General features: G+C 34.4%; 1 protein-coding gene across 3 annotated transcripts in view; it reads left to right on the forward strand.

Annotated features, from left to right (window-relative positions):
- Positions 1-21,492, forward strand: part of NRK (Nik related kinase) — a 165,699-nt gene that overhangs the window by 90,900 nt on the left and 53,307 nt on the right. For all 3 annotated transcript variants that reach the window (XM_016166764.2, XM_016166765.2, XM_016166766.2), the window contains one exon: positions 2,920-3,045. In XM_016166764.2, the coding sequence (XP_016022250.2) occupies positions 2,920-3,045 (126 nt within the window). The remainder of the gene's footprint in view (positions 1-2,919; positions 3,046-21,492) is intronic.

A 21,492-nucleotide genomic window follows, 5' to 3' on the forward strand; every position in this document is an offset into this window, starting at 1 on the left:
TCAACAGTTATGTTATTCAGGTACGTAAATCTTACTTCCCTTTATGTAAGTTCCTGTAAGTTAGGACTATGACACCTAAATGCATAAACCAGTGATATGTTCATTGGAAATTCCTATTTGTTACCTTTTCAAGTTAATATTTTGATATATTTTTCTAGTGTATTATACCTGTATATACAAAAAATGATGATTTTCAAATCATTAAGAAGTGAAGATCTTTTTTTCTATATTAGCTAAGGAGAGTTACAGAATGATTATGAAAACTACTTGGTGGTCATGATACACGCAGACATATTTGAATTGCTTCCCATTCCCCACTATAACAAATGTGCTAGAAATGAAATTTGCTGTTTGTAGATTAAGGTAGGAAGTGGAGAGAGGTGTATAGGTCTGATAACATTCTGACTAATTCAAATGAGATCAAGTAGTGATGATACTATATAATAATACCTTGCATTTATAACATTCTTCCAAAGATTTCAAAGAATTTTAAGTATATTATCCTATTTGATTCCACTAACATTCCATGAAGATATGTAATGGCTTCCATCTCCCATCAGATTTCTAAGGATAAATTAAAACTTGTGAAGATTAACTAAATTTCCAACTCTTGGTTATAAGTGCTGAAGCCCAGGTGCACTAATTCCCAGTGAAGATGATCTTTTCTGATGACATTATACTGTCTTCTGCTAGAAAAATCTCTTGAAATTACGTACTCTACCTTGATGGTCTCATCCAAATAGATGGCTTCAATTATCACTATGTAGATAATCCTTAAAAACAATACCTCTAGCCCTAACCCATATCTCCATTCTATGCAATGCTATGCATCCATAAAAAGGAAGCGCATTTATTTTTATTTGTATAGAAAAAATGCAAGTTATAGATAAAATAAAACATGCAAGTTATAGAAAAGAACAATAAGCTTGTTTAGATTTTATATATATATCCAGTTGATTATATCTCTACACATTTATCATTGGCATCTCTAGCTAGTTCCTTAACATATAAATATGTCTGCAGAAATATACACTCAAATGTTACCATTGGTAGGCAGAAATGTTCAGTGAGAACAGACCACTTACATATTTTACTTCATATGTATATGAAGTAAATTATACATATATATACACACACATATATATACACATATATGTGTGTATATGTGTGTGCATGTATGTGTATGTATGTGTGTGTGTATTTATATATATATATATATATATATATATATATATATATATATATATATAAATAAATAAACAGATCAGCACAGATCAAAGCCATACCATTGAAGTACACCGAATCACAAACTAATCAAGGCTGTGTGGTACAAGTATGAGGACAGGTGTATTTAGATCAATGAAATAGAACTAGGATGCAAAGATAATTCATTGGTATAGAATAGTCTTTTTAACAAACAGTGCTGAGACAACAGCATATCCACATGTAAAAAAATAAAGTTGAACCCCTACTTTATATGAAAATGTACTCAAAATGGATCAAAGGCCTAAACGAAAGAGCTCAAACTATAAAATTTTCTTAAAAAAAAATTGAGGTAAATATTCATGACCTTATATTTGGCAATGGATCTTTAGATATGACATCAAACATGCAAACAACAAAACATGAAATCGATCAATTGAATTTCATCAAAATTAAAAATTTTGCACTTCAAAGGACACTATCAAAAAAGTGAGAAGAGAGCCCACAGAATGAGAGAAAATATTTGGAACTCATATAACTTATAAAGTCCTTGCATCTAGAATATTTAAATAAATCTTACAATTCAATAATAAAAAGACAAATAACCCAATTAAAAAACAAGGGCAAAGATTTTCAGTTAGACATTCCTCTGAAGATCATATACAAATGGCCAGGAAACACATGAAAAGAGCTTTGGCATCATTAGTCATCAGGGATTTGCAAATCAGAACCACAATGAGATACTATCACTTTATACCCACTACAATGATTATAATAATAAAACAGAAAATAATAAATGTTTGTGAGGATATGGAGAAATTGGAATTATCTTTGCTATAGGGAATGTAAAATGGTGCAGCCACTGTGGAAAATAGTTTGGCATTTCATCAAAATGTTAAACATAGAGTTAGCATTTGACCTAACATTTTCACTCCTAGGCATATACCAAAGAAAAATGAAAACATATATCAACATGAAAACTTGATATGAATGCTCATAGTTGCATTATTCATAATAGCCAAAGAGTGAAAATAACCCAAAAGTCCATCACTTAATGAATAGTAAATGGAAATGAATGAAATACTGATATATGCTGTAACACAGATGAATCTTGGAAAGAAAGCTAGCCACAAAAGTCCATATATTATATGACTGTCATTTATATAAAATATCTAGAATAGATAAATCTATAGAGATATAAAATATATTAGTAGTTGCTTAAAGGTGAGATGTGTGTGTGGTAGAATTTAAGGTTGATAACTAAAGGGTATGGGGTTTTCTTTTGGGATTATAAAAATGTTTTAAAATTGATTGTGGTAATGGTTGCATAATTCTGTAAATATACTAAAAAACATTGAATTTTACACGTTTAATGGATGCATTGTAAGGTATGTAAATTATATTTCAATTAAAATGTTACAAAACAAACAAAACCATAATGATATCATTCAATGAAAACTTTATAAAGTAGCCATTGCTGCTGGTCCACGGATCACATTTTGAGAACCATTGAATTAAAAGATTTTCAATTGACCTTTAATTTCTCTAAAATTCCCAGGTACCCACAGTTCTGTTCTCTGGCAATTCTAGTTGAGATTTTATTATAAATTGTTGTGGAATATAATGGATTACCATAGGATTCTCCTTCTTTAATCTATATTTAGAGTTCCACAGTCATTGAATAACATAGCTTTACTCTCTGTTCTTATTCTAAAGGATGAAGAAGAAGATCTCAGGACTGAACTTAACCTTTTGAAGAAATACTCTTTCCACAAAAACATTGTTTCCTTCTATGGTGCATTTTTCAAGCTAAGCCCCCCTGGGCAGAGGCACCAACTTTGGGTATGTATTTTATTACCTTTATCTTATTCCATCTAACTAGGCCTCACTTGAAGACATGCACTTTCAATAAGCTGAATGTCATTTTTGTGCACCAACAAGGATACTTAGGTACTCAACTGCTCTAAATAATATGACAAAATGTGATTTTGGGAGATGGGAGTTTGAAAATACAAGAAAAGAATAAGTGCCTGGCAAGGGGCTTGAGGGTAAGATGGAGGAGGACTCAAATGAACACTGGAAATATCTAACATATTTTGTTCTAATATAGTTTTTCTGCATTTAATTTAATGTAATTGCCACATTTGCTGATAAAATAGAGGTACAGCTAAAGAGACTACCTGATAGACTTGCACATAATAACTGAATAAGTATCAGTTCTAATTAGCATTTGATATGAACATATAGGTGCATTTGAAGTATTTGCTAAGTATATGCACTTATGTTTAAACATGACTCCTAGAAACTGTTTTCAAATATTTTGGTTGACTTATTCTTTTCTTAGTCTTCATGCCTAGAGTATCGCAAATTACAGATCAATGAGGTATAATTTTAAAGTCTAATTGAAATGCACACTGTTACCAGAATTTGTGCTGCTTCCTAATATATGATAAATAGTCAAATCACAGGAGAATGAGCTTTGGTCAAGAATATTTTTTTTTATTATGGTGACAGTGATTAACAAAATCCAGTAAGTTTCAAGCATACAATTCAACAGTAAGGTAGATATATACATTGCATTGTGTATTCACCACTCATAGTTAGATTTCTTTGTGTCACCACATATTTGACCACTTTTACCCTATCTTTCTCCCCCTCTCCTCCCCCGCTAACCCTATCGTAACCACTAGTGTATTGTCCATGTCCATGAGTCTCTGCTTGTTTGTACTGTTTGTTGCTTTTAGGTTTACATCCCACATATAAATGACAGCACGTGGTTTTCAACTTTTTCTGTCTAACATATTTTGCTTAGCATGATTACCTCAAGGTCCATCCACATTATTGGAAATGGCAGTATTTCACCTCTACTTATGGCTGAGTAATATTCAATTACATATATGTACCACAGCATCATTATACAGTCATCTATTATAAGGTACTTCGGTTGTTTCCATGTACTGGCCACTGTGAATAATGCTGTTATGAACATCAGTGTGAAAATGTCTTTTCGGATATGGCTTTTCAAGATTTTGGAGTAAATACCCAGTAGAGGGATTTCTGGATCTTAAGGTAGATTAACATTTAGCTTTTTTGAGGAACTTCCATACTGATTTCCATAGTGGCTGTACCAATTTGCAATCCCACCAGCAGTGTATGAGGGTACCTTTTTTTCCACATACTCTAAAATACTTGTTATTACTTGTTCTTTTGATTACAGATATTCTAACAGGTATGAGATGGTATCTCATTGTGGTTTTGATTTGCATTTCCCTAATAGCTAGCAGTGTTGAGCATCTTTTCATGTGTTTGTTAGCTATTTGTATGTCTTCTTGGGAGAAATATCTGTTCAGGTCCCCTGCCCATTTCTTGATCATTTGTATTTTTGTTGTTATTGATTATATGAGCTCTTTGCATATTTTGGATATTAGGCCCTATATAGAGGCGTTGCTTGCAAATATGTTTTCCCATTTGGATGGTCGTCTCTTTACCTTGATAATAGTTTCTTTTGCTATGCAAAAGCTTTTTAGTTTGATGTAGTCCAATTCATTTATTTTTACTTTTATTTCCTTTGCCTTTGAGGTCAAATTCATAAAATCTTCTTTAAGTCCAAGGTCCATGAGTTAATTCTTATGTTTTCTTCTATGTATTTTTATTGTTTTGGGACCTATATTCGGGTCCTTAATCCATTTTAAGTTAATTTTCATGTGTGGTAATAGACAACAGTCTAGGTTCATTCTTTTGTAAGTAGCTTTCCAGTTTTCCCAACATGATTTATTGAAGAGGCTTTCCTTTTCTACTGTATGTTTTTGGATCTTTTGTCAAAAAAGATTTGCCTAAATAAACATGGATTTACTTACGGGATCTCAATTTCTATTCCACTGGTTTGTTTGTCTGTTTTTCCGCAAATACCATGCCGTTTTTATTATTGTCACTTTTTTAGTATAATTCGAAGTTAGAGTGATGCCTCCAGCCTTATTCTTTTTTCTCGGGATGGCTTTGGCAATTCAGGGTCTTTTGTGCTTCCATACAAATCTGATGATTTTTTGTTCTATATCTTTAAAAAGTGCTGATGGGATTTTGATGGGTATTGCATTAAATCTATATAATGCATTAAGTAATAAGTTAATTTTAACTATGTTAATTCTTCCAGTCCAAGAACACAGAATATCTTTCCATTTCATTGTATCTTCTTCAATTTCTTTTAATAGGGCCTTATAGTTTTCATCAAATAGGTCCTTTACATGTTTCATTAGTAGTATTCCTAGGTATTTTATTCTCTTTTTGCAATTGCAAAAGGAATTATTTTTTCCACTTCCTTTTCTGACACTTCATTATTAGAGGATAGGAATGCTATGGATTATTGATTTTCTTTCAAGAAACTTTACTGTATTTGCTTATTGTTTCTTGTAGTATTCTTGTGGAGTCTATAGGGTTTTCTAGATAGAGAATGATGTCATCTGCAAATAATGACAGTTTGACTTCTTCATTTCCTATTTGGATGCCTTTTATATCTTTCTCTTACCTGACTGCACTTACCAGGACCTCCAATGTTATAGTGAATAATACTGGTGATAGTGGACAGTCTTGTCTTGATCCTGATCTTAGAGAAAAAAGTTTTTAGTTTTTCACTATTAAGTATAATGTTGGCTGAGGGTTTGTTGTATATGGCCTTCTTCTATACCGACTTTGTTAAGTGTTTTGATAAGTGGATGCTGTATCTTCTCAAAGGTTTTTTTTCTGAATATATTGATATGCTCATATGATTCTTATTTTTTAATTTGTTAATGTGGTGTATCATGTTAATTGATTTGCATATGTTGAAGCATTCTGGTACCCCGAGAAAAAGCTCACCTGATTGTGGTGTATAATCTTTTTAACATGTAGCTGTATTCATTTTCCTAGTATCTTATTTAGGATTTTTGCATGTATGTTCATGAAAGATATTGGTCTGTAGTTTTTTTTTTCCTTGTGTTGGCTTTACCAGGTTTTGGTATTTGGGTGGTATTGGCCTCATAAAACGAGTTAGGAAATATTACCTTCTCTTCTATATTTTGGAAAAGTTTGAGGAGAATAGGTATTAAATCTTTTTTGAATGTTTAGTAGAATTCACTGTTGAAGCCATCTGGTCCTGGACTTGTACTTTTTATAGGTTTTCGATAATTATTTCAATTTCCATACTGCTGACTGGTCTATTTAGATTTTGCAGTTCTTCTTGATGCAGCCTAGGAAGGCTGTATCTTTCTAACTACTGATCTATTTCTTCTAGGTTGTTAAATTTGGTGTTATATACTTTTTCATGGTATTATTGCAGGATTCTTTATATTTTTGCAGTGTCTGTCATAATTTCTCTTCTTTCATCCCTGACTTTGTTTATTTATGTCCTTTCTCTCTTTATTTAATGAATCTAGCTGGGGTTTGTTAATTTTATTAACTTTCTCAAAGAACCAGCTCTTTATTACATTTCTTTTTTTCTTTTTCTTTTTCTATTTCATTTAATTATCTAATTTTGATTATTTCTTTCCTTCTGCTGAGTTTAGGCTTCACTTGTTCTTCCTTTTCAATTGTTTTAAGATGAAACATTAGGTTGTTTACTTGGGCTTGGTTCTTGTTTTTTTGAGATAAGCCTATAATAATATGAACTTTCCTTTTATTAACACTTTTGCCTTGTCCCGAAAGTTTTGATATGTTGTACTATCATTATCATTCATTTCTATGTATCTCTTGATCTCTTTTTATTTCTTCTTCAACCCAGTTATACTTCAGTAGCATGTTGTTCAATCTCTATATATTTATGGTTCTTCCTGCTTTCTTCTTGAAGTTGATCTCTAGTTTCAAGACATTATGATCAGAGAAAATGATTGGTAATATTTCAACTCTCTTATATTTGTTGAGGCTATCTCTGTGTCCCAGTAGGTTGTCGTTCCTTGAGAATGTTCCATGTGCACTAGAGAAGACAGTATAAGTAGCTTTTTTGGGATGAGAGGCTCTATAAATGTCAAATATGTCTAGTTGGTCTAATTGTTCATTTCAGGACGTTGTTTCCTTATTGATTTTATGTTAGGATGATCTGTCCATATCCAACAGTGGTTCCCTACTACAATAGTGTTTTAGTCTGTTCTTTTAGTTCTTTTAGCAATTGCTTTATATATTTTGAAACTCCCTAATTGGGAGCATAGATATTAATAAGTGTTACATCTTCTTGGTGTATGATTCCCTTTATCATTATGAAGTGTCCATCAGTATCTTTCTTTATCTTTTTTATTTTGAAGTCTCTTTTGTCTGATATTAGTATCACTGTTTCTGCTTTTCTCTGAATGCCATTTCCTTGAAATATCATTTTCCACCTTTTCATTTTGAGTCTATGTTGAAATATATGGCTTTCCTATAGCCATTTTTTATTTTGCTTTCTGGTAGCTTGGTGTTTCTATTTCTTTTGTGTCCTTGTGTCTCTGTTTTTATTTTTTTTTTAATTTTGGTTTGATTTTGTGGATTTTCCCTTTGGTCCTTTATGCTTTATGTTATATACTTCATATCTGAATCTTTTTTCTGTTGTCACGTTTATGAATATGCAGAGGATAGATTTGATATAGATGATATAGCTAGATATAAATATAAATGTAGATATAGATCTAGATAGATATAGATATTTAGATATATATAGATAGAGATGATATAAATAGATGATATAGATAGATATAGTAGGCCATTTTTTTCTGCATGTGTCTTATCTCCTTTCCCCTTTGTGAATCTGGATCTTTGAATCCTCCCCTTTTCAGTCATTGTTGTCTCAATTCATCCCTATGTATGCTGAAAGCTCATTACTAACTTGCTATAGCAAATCTCTTCTTATTTCAAGCTTATAATGTTCTGTTCTTAGTAAGGGTTGGACTTCTCTGCTTCTATTTGCCAGATAGTCACCTTAGTCCTTATTATGTATTTTTTTGTCATTTTGTTTTAGGTGATCTGACACCTTTCAGTATTTCCTGTAATGTAGGGAATGTAGTGTAGAATTCCCTCCATTTTTGTATGTCAAGAAAAGTCTTTATTTCTCCTTTATACCTAAAGGAGAGCTTTGCTGTATATATTATTCCTGGCTGGTAGTTCCTTTCATTTAATAGTTCGAATACTTGATTCCACTGTTTTCTGGCTTGTAAGGTTTGTGCCGAGAAGTATGATAATAATCTAATGGGTTTTCCTTTCTAAGTTAGCCACCTTCTTTTCTCTGGGTGCCTTGAGATTTTTTTCTTTGTCATTGATTTTTGATAATTTTGATTTAAAGTGTAGTAAAGAAGGCCTTTTTGGGTTGAGATAGTTGGGTATCCTATTGACTTTTTGAATTCCAAGCTCTAGATCATTTCTTAGATTTGGGAAATCTCGTCAACTATTTGTGTAAATATGCTTTCTATCTCTACTCCTTTTCCTCCCCCTTGAGAATGCCCATTAGTCTTATGTTTCCTCTCCTGATGTTATAAGCTAGTTCTTGTATTTCTCTTTCACTATTTTTCATTCTTCAATTACCTCTCTTCTTCCTTCTGGTTTATTTCTAGATTTCTGTCTTTTATATCACTGATTTTTTTTCCTCCTTTTGGTCGACTCTATTTCCCAAATTTGCTATTTCATTTTTCATCTCTTGCAGTGTGTTATTCCTCTCCAGAAGTTGTGTTTGATTTTTTTGAAGGTTTGAATTCTTTCTAAGGCACTAATTCTGCTCATCTGGTTGTTGTTTTGTTGTTGTTGTTGTTTTGTTTTGTTTTGTTTTTGTTGTTTTTTTAATTCCTGAATTTTTTGATATGATTTGTTTTGGATCTCATTGAGTTTCTTTTTCCCAAAGTACCATCCTGAATTCTCTGTCATTTAAGTCACGTATTTCTATATCTTTAAGTTTATTTTCTGGAGAATTTTATATTTCTTTCTGAGATGCCTTGTCACCTTGGTTGTTCATGGTGTTTATGGAATATTTCTCCACCTGGGCATTAATGGAAGTGTATTCTGATATTTATCCATAAAAAATTTATTATATAAAGATCTCTCCTTAGCCTGTTGCTAAGATGGCATTTTTCTTTCGGTTTCCAGTACTGGGTGTGTAAACCTTTCGAATCCCTTTTTAAAAAATATTCAATCATCCTTGCTACCCTCAGTCAGTCCTTGTCAGTGTTAGTGACATGTTGGTAGTTTTTGCTCAGATTCCCCTGGGGATCCGTGATGTTCCGTTTTGGAGGATATAGGGCGTTGGGCCCCCTGGGTTGGAGGCTGCACCTCAGTCTCACATTTTGCAGCCCCGGCTGGTAATAATCAACTGTTGCTTCTCTGCCATCCTTACTTCTCTGACATCCCCACTTCTCTGCTTTCTAACTTGATCCCTCAGCACTGCCTCTGAATGGAGTTCACAGCTCTCTTAGGCAGTACTGTCCAGGCAATCCATCACACTTTCTCTCCTCTCCCTCCTTCTGCAGGGAACTCTGCTGCTTGAGGCTTCTTTGTTTCTCCCAGTCTACTGTTGGATTCCCATGGTTCTGAACTGTGGTAGCTCTTATTCACAGATCCCACACTCAGACATTCTGATGTGCATGTTGGGTGTTTTGTTGAGTTTTAAATGTTCAGTTTATTGTTGTTTCAAGGGGAGAGATTTGGGGACATCTTTCACTCTGCTATGTTTCCGACATCACTTTTAAGAATATTTTTATTTAGAAAGAATATTTAAAACATAAGCTGGGGATGTATGCTCAAGATGGCCAAGTAGGTAAATGCTCTGCTTGCCTCCTCCTTTGACCACATAAAAATTACAACAACACTATACAATCAATTGACATCTGGCTGAATAAATGTCCTAAAAATTAGGACATACAGAAGAAGATATGTTGAGAGTGGTAGGATGAGCAAAAACATAGAAAGGGGTGGTACCATGCACACATGTGGAGGTTAAAATAAGGAGGAATTCCTTGGTTGCAGTGGTACCCCCAGAGGAGTAAGGGTTTCTAGCCCTGCACCAGGCTCCCCAGGCCAGGGTTTCCATGGTGGGAAGAGAAGTTCCCACAACTTCTGTCTGTGAAAACCAGCAGAGATTGTCGCTGAGTGAAATGAAGGCTGCTGGAGTTCTAGGCATTTTTCCTAAAATTCCCACATCTGAACTTCCTGGCTGACAGACTTGCTCTGAGCTCTAGTGCTAGGGTAGCAGGTTGAATGGTGGCAGGGACAAACATGGAGGAACTGAATGGTCTGGCTTGAGGATAAGTGCTGTAGGGGTAGTTTTCTCACAGACAGAAGTGCTATCAGAAGCCATTGTTTCTTTGCTGAGACCTCCCATCTCCAAGCATGCAGATGCTGGTGACTGCCATAGCTAAGTCTCCATGAATCTGGCTAACACTGGTTGCCCCAGCCTGGTGATTCCCTGAGTCCCTGCCTCAGCCAACTCACAGGCCAACTCAAGCAGCTTCCAGTATCTTTTCCATAAAAATGACCTGTCTTGACTCATGCTGTAGACTTTCTGAAAATCTCTCACAGGTTTGCAAAATCTAAACAAGTGATGTCTGGCCTTGGAAAGCCCTGTACCTCTTGCTGAGCAGTTCTAAACTTGTCACTAGTGTCAGCTGGCCTCAGTTCACAGCTTGGCCCCTTGAAGTACCTCCAAGCCCAACGCTGGTGGTGGCTATCTGCAGATTGCTTCGTGGCTCATGCCACATGACCCTGGGCAAGGCACTGGAGGCAGTTTGGCCTGCTGTTGGGCCCCTCCTTGGAATCCCTGGGGGCAGCACACTCATTAGCTGTATCGGAGGATGACACACCAAAAGGGCAGACTGAGTAGGCATCAAATTGCTGCTAAAGCAAATCCTGCTCCGTAGGGTCAGCTTCTGAACAACAGTTCCTCCACTGTAGTCATGGCCAGTCCTTACAATCAATCAGTACAAGGGTCAATCCCTCCCATTAATGTGTAAAAATAACCAATGCTCACCTACAACAGGAGGACACACACACAACCCATACAAGGGCTACAACAGGGGCATGAGGCTCAGGTGATCAGTGAGTTACTATGCCACTGGGCTGCATGAGATATCTACTACATAAGGCTACTCTACTAAAACCGGGAGACCTAGCAGCCCTACATAATACATAGAAATAAACACAGGGAGATAGTCAATATGGGGAGACAAAGAAACATGTCCCAAATGAAAGAACAAAATAAAGCTCCAGAAAAAGAGCTGAATAAAGTAGAGACAAGAAACCTACCAGATGCAGGGTTCAACACACTGTTTATAAGGATGCTCAATGAACTTAGGGGAAGAGTAGATGAACTCATTGTGAAATTTAACAAAGAAATACAAAACATAAAAGTGGAGATAGGAAATATGAAAAGAATTATTCAGAAATATGGAATACAATAACTAAGTTGAAGAATACATTAGAGGGAATCAACAGTAGATTAGTTGAAACAGAGGATTGAATCAGTGATTTAGAAGATAGGGTAGCAGAAAACACCCAATCAGAACTGCAACAAGAAAAAAAATGAGGATAATTTAAGGGATCTCTAATATTATATCAAGTGTACCAACCTCTGCATTATAAAGGTACCAGAATAAGGAGAGAGAGAGCAAGGAATAGAAAACCTATTTGAAGAAATGATGATGGAAAATGTTCCTAACATGTCAAAAGAATTAGATATACAAGTCCAGGAAGTTCAGAGAGTTCCATACAAGATGAACCCAAAGAGGCCCACACCAAGACACATCATAATTAAAATGATAAAGGTTAAAGACAAAGAAAGAATCTTAAAAGCAGCAAGAGAAAAGTATGTAGTTACTTACAAGGCAGCATCCATAAGCCTAGCAGCTCACTTCTCAAAAACAAAACAAAACAAAACAAAACAACTTTGCAGTTCATAAAGGAGTGGCACAAAATATTTAAAGTGATGGAAATCAGGGATCTACAACCAAGATTACTCTACCAGCAAAGCTATCATTTAGAGTTGAAGGAAAGATAAAGAGCTTCCCAGACAATAATAAGTTAAGAGAATTTATCAACACCAAACCGGTGATACAAAAAATGTTGGAGTTTGGAGAAACATGGAGGAGTAAGAGACATCCTCAGATATCTCCCCTTGAAACAGCAATAAGCTGAACATCTAAAACTCAACAACAACAACAACAACAACAAAACACCCAAACTGCACACCAGCACATCTAAGTGTAGGATCTGTGCATAAGAGGTACCACAGGTCAGATACCAGGTGTTGGGCGATGGACTGGGAGAAATAAATAAGCTGCCTCTCGCAGCCACAAGAACTCCCTGTAGAAGGAGAGGAGTGGAGGAGATGTGGTGAGTTCCCTGAACAGCCCTGCCTGGGAGTGCTGTGAGCTCCACGATGCTGATGGCAGAGCTCAATCATCAGGGCAGAAAACAGAGAAGTGAGATGGCAGAGAAACAACAGTTGGTTTTTACTGACCTTGGTTGCAAAACTGAAGCTGAGCTGAAGCCGCCAACTGCCAACACAGAAGGACCCTCCTCCCATACCATTTGAGGAGCCCAGGGGAATCTGAGCAAACTCTACCAAAACTGTTGCTGACACTGACAGGGACTGAGACTGGGGGTAGCAAGTGAGATTAAATATCTACAAGAGAAAAAAAAAGACATTATAAAGGCTTTATAAAATACAGAGATCCAAGAGGCTTAGACGCCACCTGCTGGAAAGCAAAAGAAAAGCGCCTTCTTTGAAACAGGCTAAAAAAAGATTTTTATATAATAAGTCTTCTTTCTGGAAAAACAGCAGAATACACTTCTGTTAATGCCCAAGCAGGGAAATAGTCCATTAAACACCATGAACAACCAAGGTGACAAGGCATCTCAGAAATAAAGAGAAAAATCTCCAGAAAATAAGCTTACAGACATAGAAATGTGCAACCTACATGACAGAGAATTCTGGATGGTACTTCCAAAAAAAAAAAAAAAAACTCAATGAGTTCCAAAACAAGTCATATCAACAATTTCAAGAATAGGAAAAAAAACATGTAGATGGGCAGGGCAAGGAAATTGAAACCCTCACTAAGAACAGAAAAGATCTTTTGGAGATAAAAATACTACAAGACTTGAAAAATCAAATTGCAAGCTTGAGAAACAGAGTCAACCAAATGGAGGAAAGGATCAGTGATATCAAAGACAGATATCTTGAAATAAATCGAAAAACAGAAATTGAAAAATGAGTAATAATGAAAGAGAAATGCAAGAACTAACTGATACCATCAGAAAAGGAAACATAAGAATAATGGGCATTATTGAAGGTGAAGAAAAGGAGCAGAGACTAGAAAACATTTTCAGACATAGTTGATGAGAATTTCCCAAATCTGAAGAATGAGCTGGAGCTTGGAATTCAAGAAGTCAACAGAACACTCAATTATCTAAACATAAAAAGGACTTCACCAAGACACATTGTATTAAAATTATCAAAAATCAATAACAAAGAAAGAATTCTCAGGGCAGCCAGGGAGAAGAAAAGGGTAACTTATAAAGGAAAACCCATTAGATTATCATCTGACTACTCAGCACAGACCTTATAAGCTAGAAAGGAGTGGAATGAAATATTCAAAATATTAAGTGAAAGAAACTACCAGCCTAGAATAATGTATCCAGCTAAGCTTTCCTTTAGATATGAAAGAGAAATAAATACCTTTCCAGATATACAAAAACTGAGGGATTACTCACTCCACTATGGGGTCTGCACTACAGGAAATACTGAAAGGGGTCAACTCAGCTAAAACAAAATGACAAAAAAATATGCATAATTAGAAGCAAAGTGACTATCAGGCAAATAGAAGTAGAGGAATCCAACCCTAAGAACAGGACATTATAAGCTTAAAATAAGAAGAGATTTGCTATTGCAAGAGTGCGATGAACATTCAACATACATAGGAACAAATAGAGACAACAATGACTGAAAAGGGGAGGATTCAAAGATCCAGATTCACAAAGAGGAATGGAGATGAGGCACACACAGACAAATATGGACAACTGTATATATAACTCGCCTTTACATATTTCTAATGGTAACCACACGCCAAAGATTCAGAACTGAAGTGTATAACATAAAACAAGAAAGACCAGATGGAAAACCCACAAAACCCAACCAAAATAAAGAAAACTGAAATACAAGGACAGAAAGCAATGGAAACACCTAGCTACCAGAAAACAAAAGATAAATGGGCTATAAGAAGACCTCATATTTCAATAAGGACCTCAAATGTAAATGGACTGAACTCACCAATAAAAAGGCGCTGAGTTGCAGATTAGATCAAAAAACAAAAACCAACATTATGCTTCCTCTGGTGGACACATCTCTGCTCCAAAGACAGATATAGACTAAAAGTGAAAAGGTGGAAATTATATTTCAAGTAAATGGAATTCGGAGAAAAACGGGAGTAGCAGTACTAGTATCAGACGAAATAGACTTCAAAAAAATAAGATAAAGATATTGAGGCACACTTTACAATGATAAAGGAAATCATGCACCAAGAAGAAATAACACTTATTAATATCCATGCTTCTAATCAGGGAGCCCCAAAATATGTAAAGCGATTACTAACAGAACTAAAGGGAGAAACAGACCAAAACATTATCATAATAAGGAACCTAAATACCCCACTATCAGATATGGACAGATCATCCCAACAATAAATCAATAAGTAAATAACATCCTTACATGATACATTAGAACAAACATATAACTGACATTTACAGAGCATTTCATCACAAAACAGCTACTTATACATTCTTCTCTAGTACACATGGAACATTCTTAAGGATCAACCATATACTTTGACACAGAGATAGCCTCAATAGGTATAAAAGGGTTGAAATCATTCGACCCATTCGAACCATATTATCTGATCATAATGCTTTGAAACTAGAGATAAACTGCAAGAAGAAAGCAGAAATAACCACAAATACATGGAGATTAAACAACATGTTACTGAAGAATAACTGTTTCAGGGAAGAAATAAAAAGAGTGATCAAGAGATACATAGAAACAAACGATAATGATAGTACAACATATCAAAACTTTTGGGACGTGGCAAAAGCAGTCATAAGAGGAAAGTTCTATTATTACAAGCTTATCTCCAAAAAAAGAATGAGTCCAAGTAAACAACCTAATGCTTCATTTTAAAACAATAGAAAAGGAAGAATAAATGAAGACTAAAGTCAGAAGAAGGAAAGAAATAATCAAAATTAGAGCAGAAATAAATGAAATTGGAAAACAAATAGAAAAAATAAATGCAACAAAGAGCTGGTTATTTTAGAAGGTTAATAAAATTGAGAAACCCCTGGCTAGACTCACTAAAGAAAAAAGGGAAAGGACATAAATAAAAAAAAAAACAGGATAAGATAGGGGAAATTATGAGTGACATCACAGAAGTATAAAAGATCATACAAGAAAAATACGAAAAAAGTATATAACACCAAATTTAAAAACCTCAAAGAAATGGACCAGTACTTAGAGAAATACAACCTTCCCAGACTGAATCAAGAACTGGATAATCGAAATAGACTGATCAGCAGTCTGGAAATTGAAACGATCATCAGAAACCTACCAAAAAGTACAAGTCCAGGACCAGATGGCTTCAACAGTGAATTCCACCAAATATTCAAAGAAGATTTAATACCTATTCTCCTCAAATTCTTCTAAAGAATCGAAGAGGAGACAATACATCCCAACTCATATCATGAAGCCAATATTACCCTGATACCAAAACCTGGTAAAGATAACACAAGAAAAGAAAACTACAGACCAATATCTCTCTTGAACACAGATGAAAAAAATTTAAATTAGTAGCGAACCAAATACAGCAATATATTAAAAAGATTATACACCAAGATCAAGTGGGCTTCATCCCAGAGGCATAGGGATAGCTCAACATATGAAAATCGATTAATATGATATACCACATAAACAAATAATAAAAAAGAATCATATGATCATGTCAATAGATGCAGAAAAAACCTTCGACAAGATACAGCATCAATTTATGATCAAAACACTTACAAAATCGGTATAGAAGGAAAGTTCCTTAACACAATAAAGGCCATATATGACAAACTGTCAGCCAACATCATATATATAATGTTGAAAAACTATAAACTCAAAGATCAGGAATAAGACAAGGCTGTCCACTATCGCCATTGTTATTCAATATAACATTGGAGGTCCTAGCAAGTGCAATCAGGCAAGGAAAGCTATAAAAGGCATCCAAATAGGAAACAAAAAAGTCAAACTGTCACTATTCGCAGATGACATTATTCTCCATGTAGAAAACACTAAAGACTCCACAAGAACACTTCTAGAAACAATAAGCAAAAATAGTAAAGTTTCTGGACACAAAAATCAATGTTCAAAAATCCATAGTATTCCTATACTCTAATAATGAAGTGTCAGCAAAAGAAGTGAAAAAAATTCCTATTACAATTGCAACAAAAATAATAAAATTCCAAGGAATAAATCTAATGAAACAATGTGAAGGACCTGTATAATGAAAACTACAAGACCCTATTAAAAGAAATTGAAGAAAATACAAAGAAATTAAAAGGTATTCTGTGTTCTTGGATTGGAAGAATCAACATAGATAAAATGACCTTGTTATCTGAAGCATGATACAGATTTAATGCAATCCCCATCAATATCCCATCAACATTTTTTAAAGAAATAGAACAAAAAATTATTAGATTTGTATGGAAGCACAAAAGATCCTAAATTTCCAAAGCCATCCTGAATAAAAGAACGAGGCTGGAGGTATCACTATGCCCGACTTCAAATTTTACTACAAAACAACAGTAACCAAAGTGGCATGGCACTGGCAGAAAAACAGGCATGCGGATCAGTGGAACAGAATCGAGAGTCCAGAAGTAAACCCATATTTATATGGGCAAATAATTTTTGATAAAAAAAGCCAAAACCATACAGTGGAAAAAGAAAAGCCTATTCAATAAATGATACTGGGAAACTGAAAATCCACCTGCAAAAGAATGAAACTAGACTGTTTTCTATCACCACACACCAAAATTAACTCAAAATGGAATAAGGACCTGAGCATAAGACCTGAAACGATAAAATGCATAGAAGAAAATATAGGAGCTAAACTCATAGACCTTGAACTTAAAGAAGATTTTATGAATTTGACCTCAAAAGAGAGGGAATAAAAGTGAAAACAAATGAATGGGACTACATCAGACTTAAAAGCTTCTGCTCAGCAAAAGAAATCGTCAACAAGGTAAAGAGACAACCATTCGAATGGGAAAATATATTTGCAAGCAATGTTTCCGATAAGGGTCTAATATCCAAAATATACAAAGAACTCATACAACTCAATAACAAGAACAACAACAACAAAAATGATCCAATCAAAAAACGGTCAGAGTTCCTGAACAGACAGTTCTCCCTAGATGACATACAAATGGCCAACAAATATTTGAAAAGATGCTCAACATCGCTAGTTATTAGGGAAATGCAAATCAAAACCACAATGAGATATCGTCTCACACCTGTTAGAATAGCTATAATCAACAGGACAAGTAATAACAAATGTTGGAGAGGATGCGGAGAAAAAGGAACCCTCATACACTGCCGATGGGATTGCAAATTGGTACAGCCACTATTGAAAACAGTATGGAAGTTTCTCAAAAAAGTAAAAATTGATCTATTATATGATCCAGCAATCCCTCTACTAGGTATTAATCCCAAAGACTTGAAAACCCATATCCAGAAAGATATTTGCACATCAATGTTCATAGCAGCATTATTCACAATGGCCAGGACATGGAAGCAACTGAAGTGTCCTACAATAGGTGATTGGATAAAAATGCTGTGGTACATATATACAATGGAATATTTCTCAGCCATAAGATGAGATGAAAAACTGTTATTTGTGACAACATGGATGGACCACGAGATAATCTTGCTAAGCAAAATAAGCCAGACAGAAGAAGCTGAAAATTACATGATATTACTTATATGTGGGATATAAACTTGAAAGCAACAAATGAGCAGAACAAACAAACAGAGACTCACGGACATGGACTATAGAGTAGTGGTTACCAGAGGGTAGCAGGTAGGGTAGAGGGGAGGTAGACATGGTAAAGGAAGTCAAATATGTGGTGACAGAAATAAGTCTAACTACAGGAGGTGAACACGGAGTATAAATATGTATGTGCCTTACTGTTAAATTGTACAGCTGAAAGTTATTGGATTTTGTTTACCAATGTCACCATTAAATTAATTAATTAATTAATTAATTAATTAAACAATTCTGGAATGTACACCTTAAAATGATATAAAATAATATTAATGTCAACTAGAAGTGAAAAATAAAATTAATTTAAAAATTCTGAAAAAAAGAAATGTTGTCACTTCTTTTAGAAGAAGAAGAAAGAAAACACAAATAAAATGACAAAACCTAGATATCTCGCAACAATTACTTTAATTGTAAATGGATTAAATTTTCTAATCAAAAGATAAGGTGGCTGAATGGATAAGAAAACATGACCCTTACCTATGCTGCCTTTAAGAGACTCACTTCAGATCCAGATACACACAGACTGAAAATAAAGGAATGGGAAAAATATCACGAAAATGGGGAGAAAAAAAACTAGGATAGCAATGCTTATACCAGACAAAATAGACTTTAAACAAAGGCTATAACAAGAGACAAAAAGGACTCAGTAATCTCCCTTCTGGTTATTTATCTGAAGAAACCCAAAACACTGCTTCAAGGGGACATGTGGATCCATACATTCATTGCAGCATTATTTACAATAGCCAAGAAATGGAGGCAACCTGGGTGTCCATCTGTAGATGAAAAGATAAAGAACTGGTGGTACATTTATACAATAGAATATTACTCAGCCATAAAAGGAATGAAATCTTGCCATCTGCAACAACGCAGAGGTTATTGCAGTGAGTGGAGTAAGTCACACAGAGAAAGACAAATGCTATATGATTTCACTTGCATGTGGAATCTAAACAAAATAAACAAAAGAGCAGCAAATTCATAGATGCAGAGAACATTTTAATGGTTGTCAGATTGGAAGGGTGTTGAGGGGGTGGGTGAAAAGGTGGAAGGGGTTAATAAGTACAAATTAGCAGTTACTAAATGCTCACGGGTATATAAAGTATAGCATAGGGATATAGTCAATAATATTATAATAACTATGTATGGTGTCAGATGGGTACTAGATTTATTGGAGTGATTACTTTGTAAGTTATATAAGTGTCTAATAACCATGCTGTACTCCTGAAACTAATATAATATTGTATGCCAATTATAGTTAAATACACATATTTAAGAAAAAAATATAAGCTGTAGTCAGTGTACACTTAGCGTATTTCTCTTTTAAGTCCAATTCAAGAATCATTTTGGGGTTTTTGTGTTTTGTTTTTTGTTTTTGCAAAATAAATGACAGACTTTTCAGGATCTTCAAGTGTCAAGGAAAGATTCTTTAATACTTTATATAATGGACTTTCAGAAGCAGGACAATGAAGAGATTATAGAAAGGTTTTCAATAGGGGTTTAATTGAAACAGTGATTCTTAAACTTCAGGGTGCAGCAGAATCTCCTGGAAAGCCTGAAAAAACATAGATTGTGGGGTGCTACCCACAGTTAGTGATTTAGTTGTCTGGGCTATGGGTCCATAAAATCATACTTTTTAACAAATTCACAGTTCGATGTTGATACTATTTGTCTGTGTACCGTACTTTGAGAACTACCAAATTTAAAGATCTTTAATTTAACCCTATTTTTCATAATGCCTAGTTAACTCAATTCTCTATTATCTGATAATTCCAGTTGAGATTTTATTAAATATTGCTGCACAGATTTAATAGCTACTGTTTCTTTTGATATATGACATTTGTCTTTTAATCTATTTTTACTTACAAGTTTTTTTTTCCTCTTGACAGTATGGCAGTCTCCTAATTAGATGTATTTATTAGTACAGAAGTCCTCACATGGTGTCATCAATAGGTACTGAGACTTTAAGCAGAATGTCATGTAACAAAACCAATTTTACTATAAGCTAATTGATATAAACAGTTAAGTTCTTATGCATTTCATCAATGTTTTAATAAAACAATGTTGAATGAAACATTTCTTAAGGACCCACTATACTCAATTCATTCACTCATTCAGTCATTCGACATATGTTCATTTGCCAGGCCTCCTGCTAGTTGCTGGGGATACAATGATAAGTTACATAGATGTGTCCTTGGCCCATTGGAGCTTACAGTCTATTGGCAAAGATCAATATCAATCAGATAATCATGCAAATGAATGCATAATTTGTTGGAAGGGAAACGACGTGCTTCTGTGTGAGTAAATTACAAAGAAATCTAAATTGAGTTGAGGAATCAAACTCCTTTTTGAGAAATTTTTCCTTGAACTGAGACAGTTTGCAGGTGGAGAAGCAGGATATGTAATTCTCAAAAGAATTTACACTTCAACATTAAGACTAGATTTAATTTTTTATTGTTTTTTTTTTAATTTTCAAATTCTAGGTTATTTTCTCCACAATACTGGCAAACTACAGCTCAAAGGGGGAAACTACTAATCGCATTCCTATAAGCCATTTTTTCCCCACATGATTTTGCTTCTAAGAAATGTCTATTTTAAGGCTAATATATTTAAAAGTGTCTCATTTAGATTTTACTTTATGAACTCAGTTGCTCAGAAAATTGATTTCTGCTACCAATGAATCAGTTGCCTAAGTAGTAAACTTACTTCCATATATTCACTAACTAGAGGACTGACTGATGTGAAGGAAAATAATCTATTATAATCAACCTAGCAAACTTTTCTTTAAGTACAAGTTCATGCATTAGTGCCCATGTAAAAACTGTTTTATCATTAGAACAAAACATGTCTTTTTAAAAACTATAGTCAAGTTAATTATTGCCATAGGATGAAGGAAAGCAAAAGGATAAACTCAAAATCATGAATATTCAAGAAGTCTACTTTATATCCTTTTGGAATACTAAGGTTTTCTTTTCAGAAAGTTACCCCCTTAATTTATATTTGTTGACAACTGATATTATTATTTGTCTTTCACCCAAGTATACTCTAATGAAAAAGAAGAGAAACAGTGTAACACAACCAAAACAGTTTCTGTTCCTCTCCAATCATCACTCAGGCTTTTACCCTGCAGGAGCTTCTTTCTAAAGGCATGTAATTCGGTTTTCAATAAATTGAATGTTCTTCCTTCTCAGTGTTTTCAAATACTACCTATCCTTTACGGCTTAGCTCAAATCCCACTTCCTGGTTA

Source organism: Rousettus aegyptiacus, unplaced genomic scaffold (assembly GCF_014176215.1).
Source record: "Rousettus aegyptiacus isolate mRouAeg1 unplaced genomic scaffold, mRouAeg1.p scaffold_m13_p_9, whole genome shotgun sequence".
Classification (NCBI taxonomy): Eukaryota; Metazoa; Chordata; class Mammalia; order Chiroptera; family Pteropodidae; genus Rousettus; species Rousettus aegyptiacus.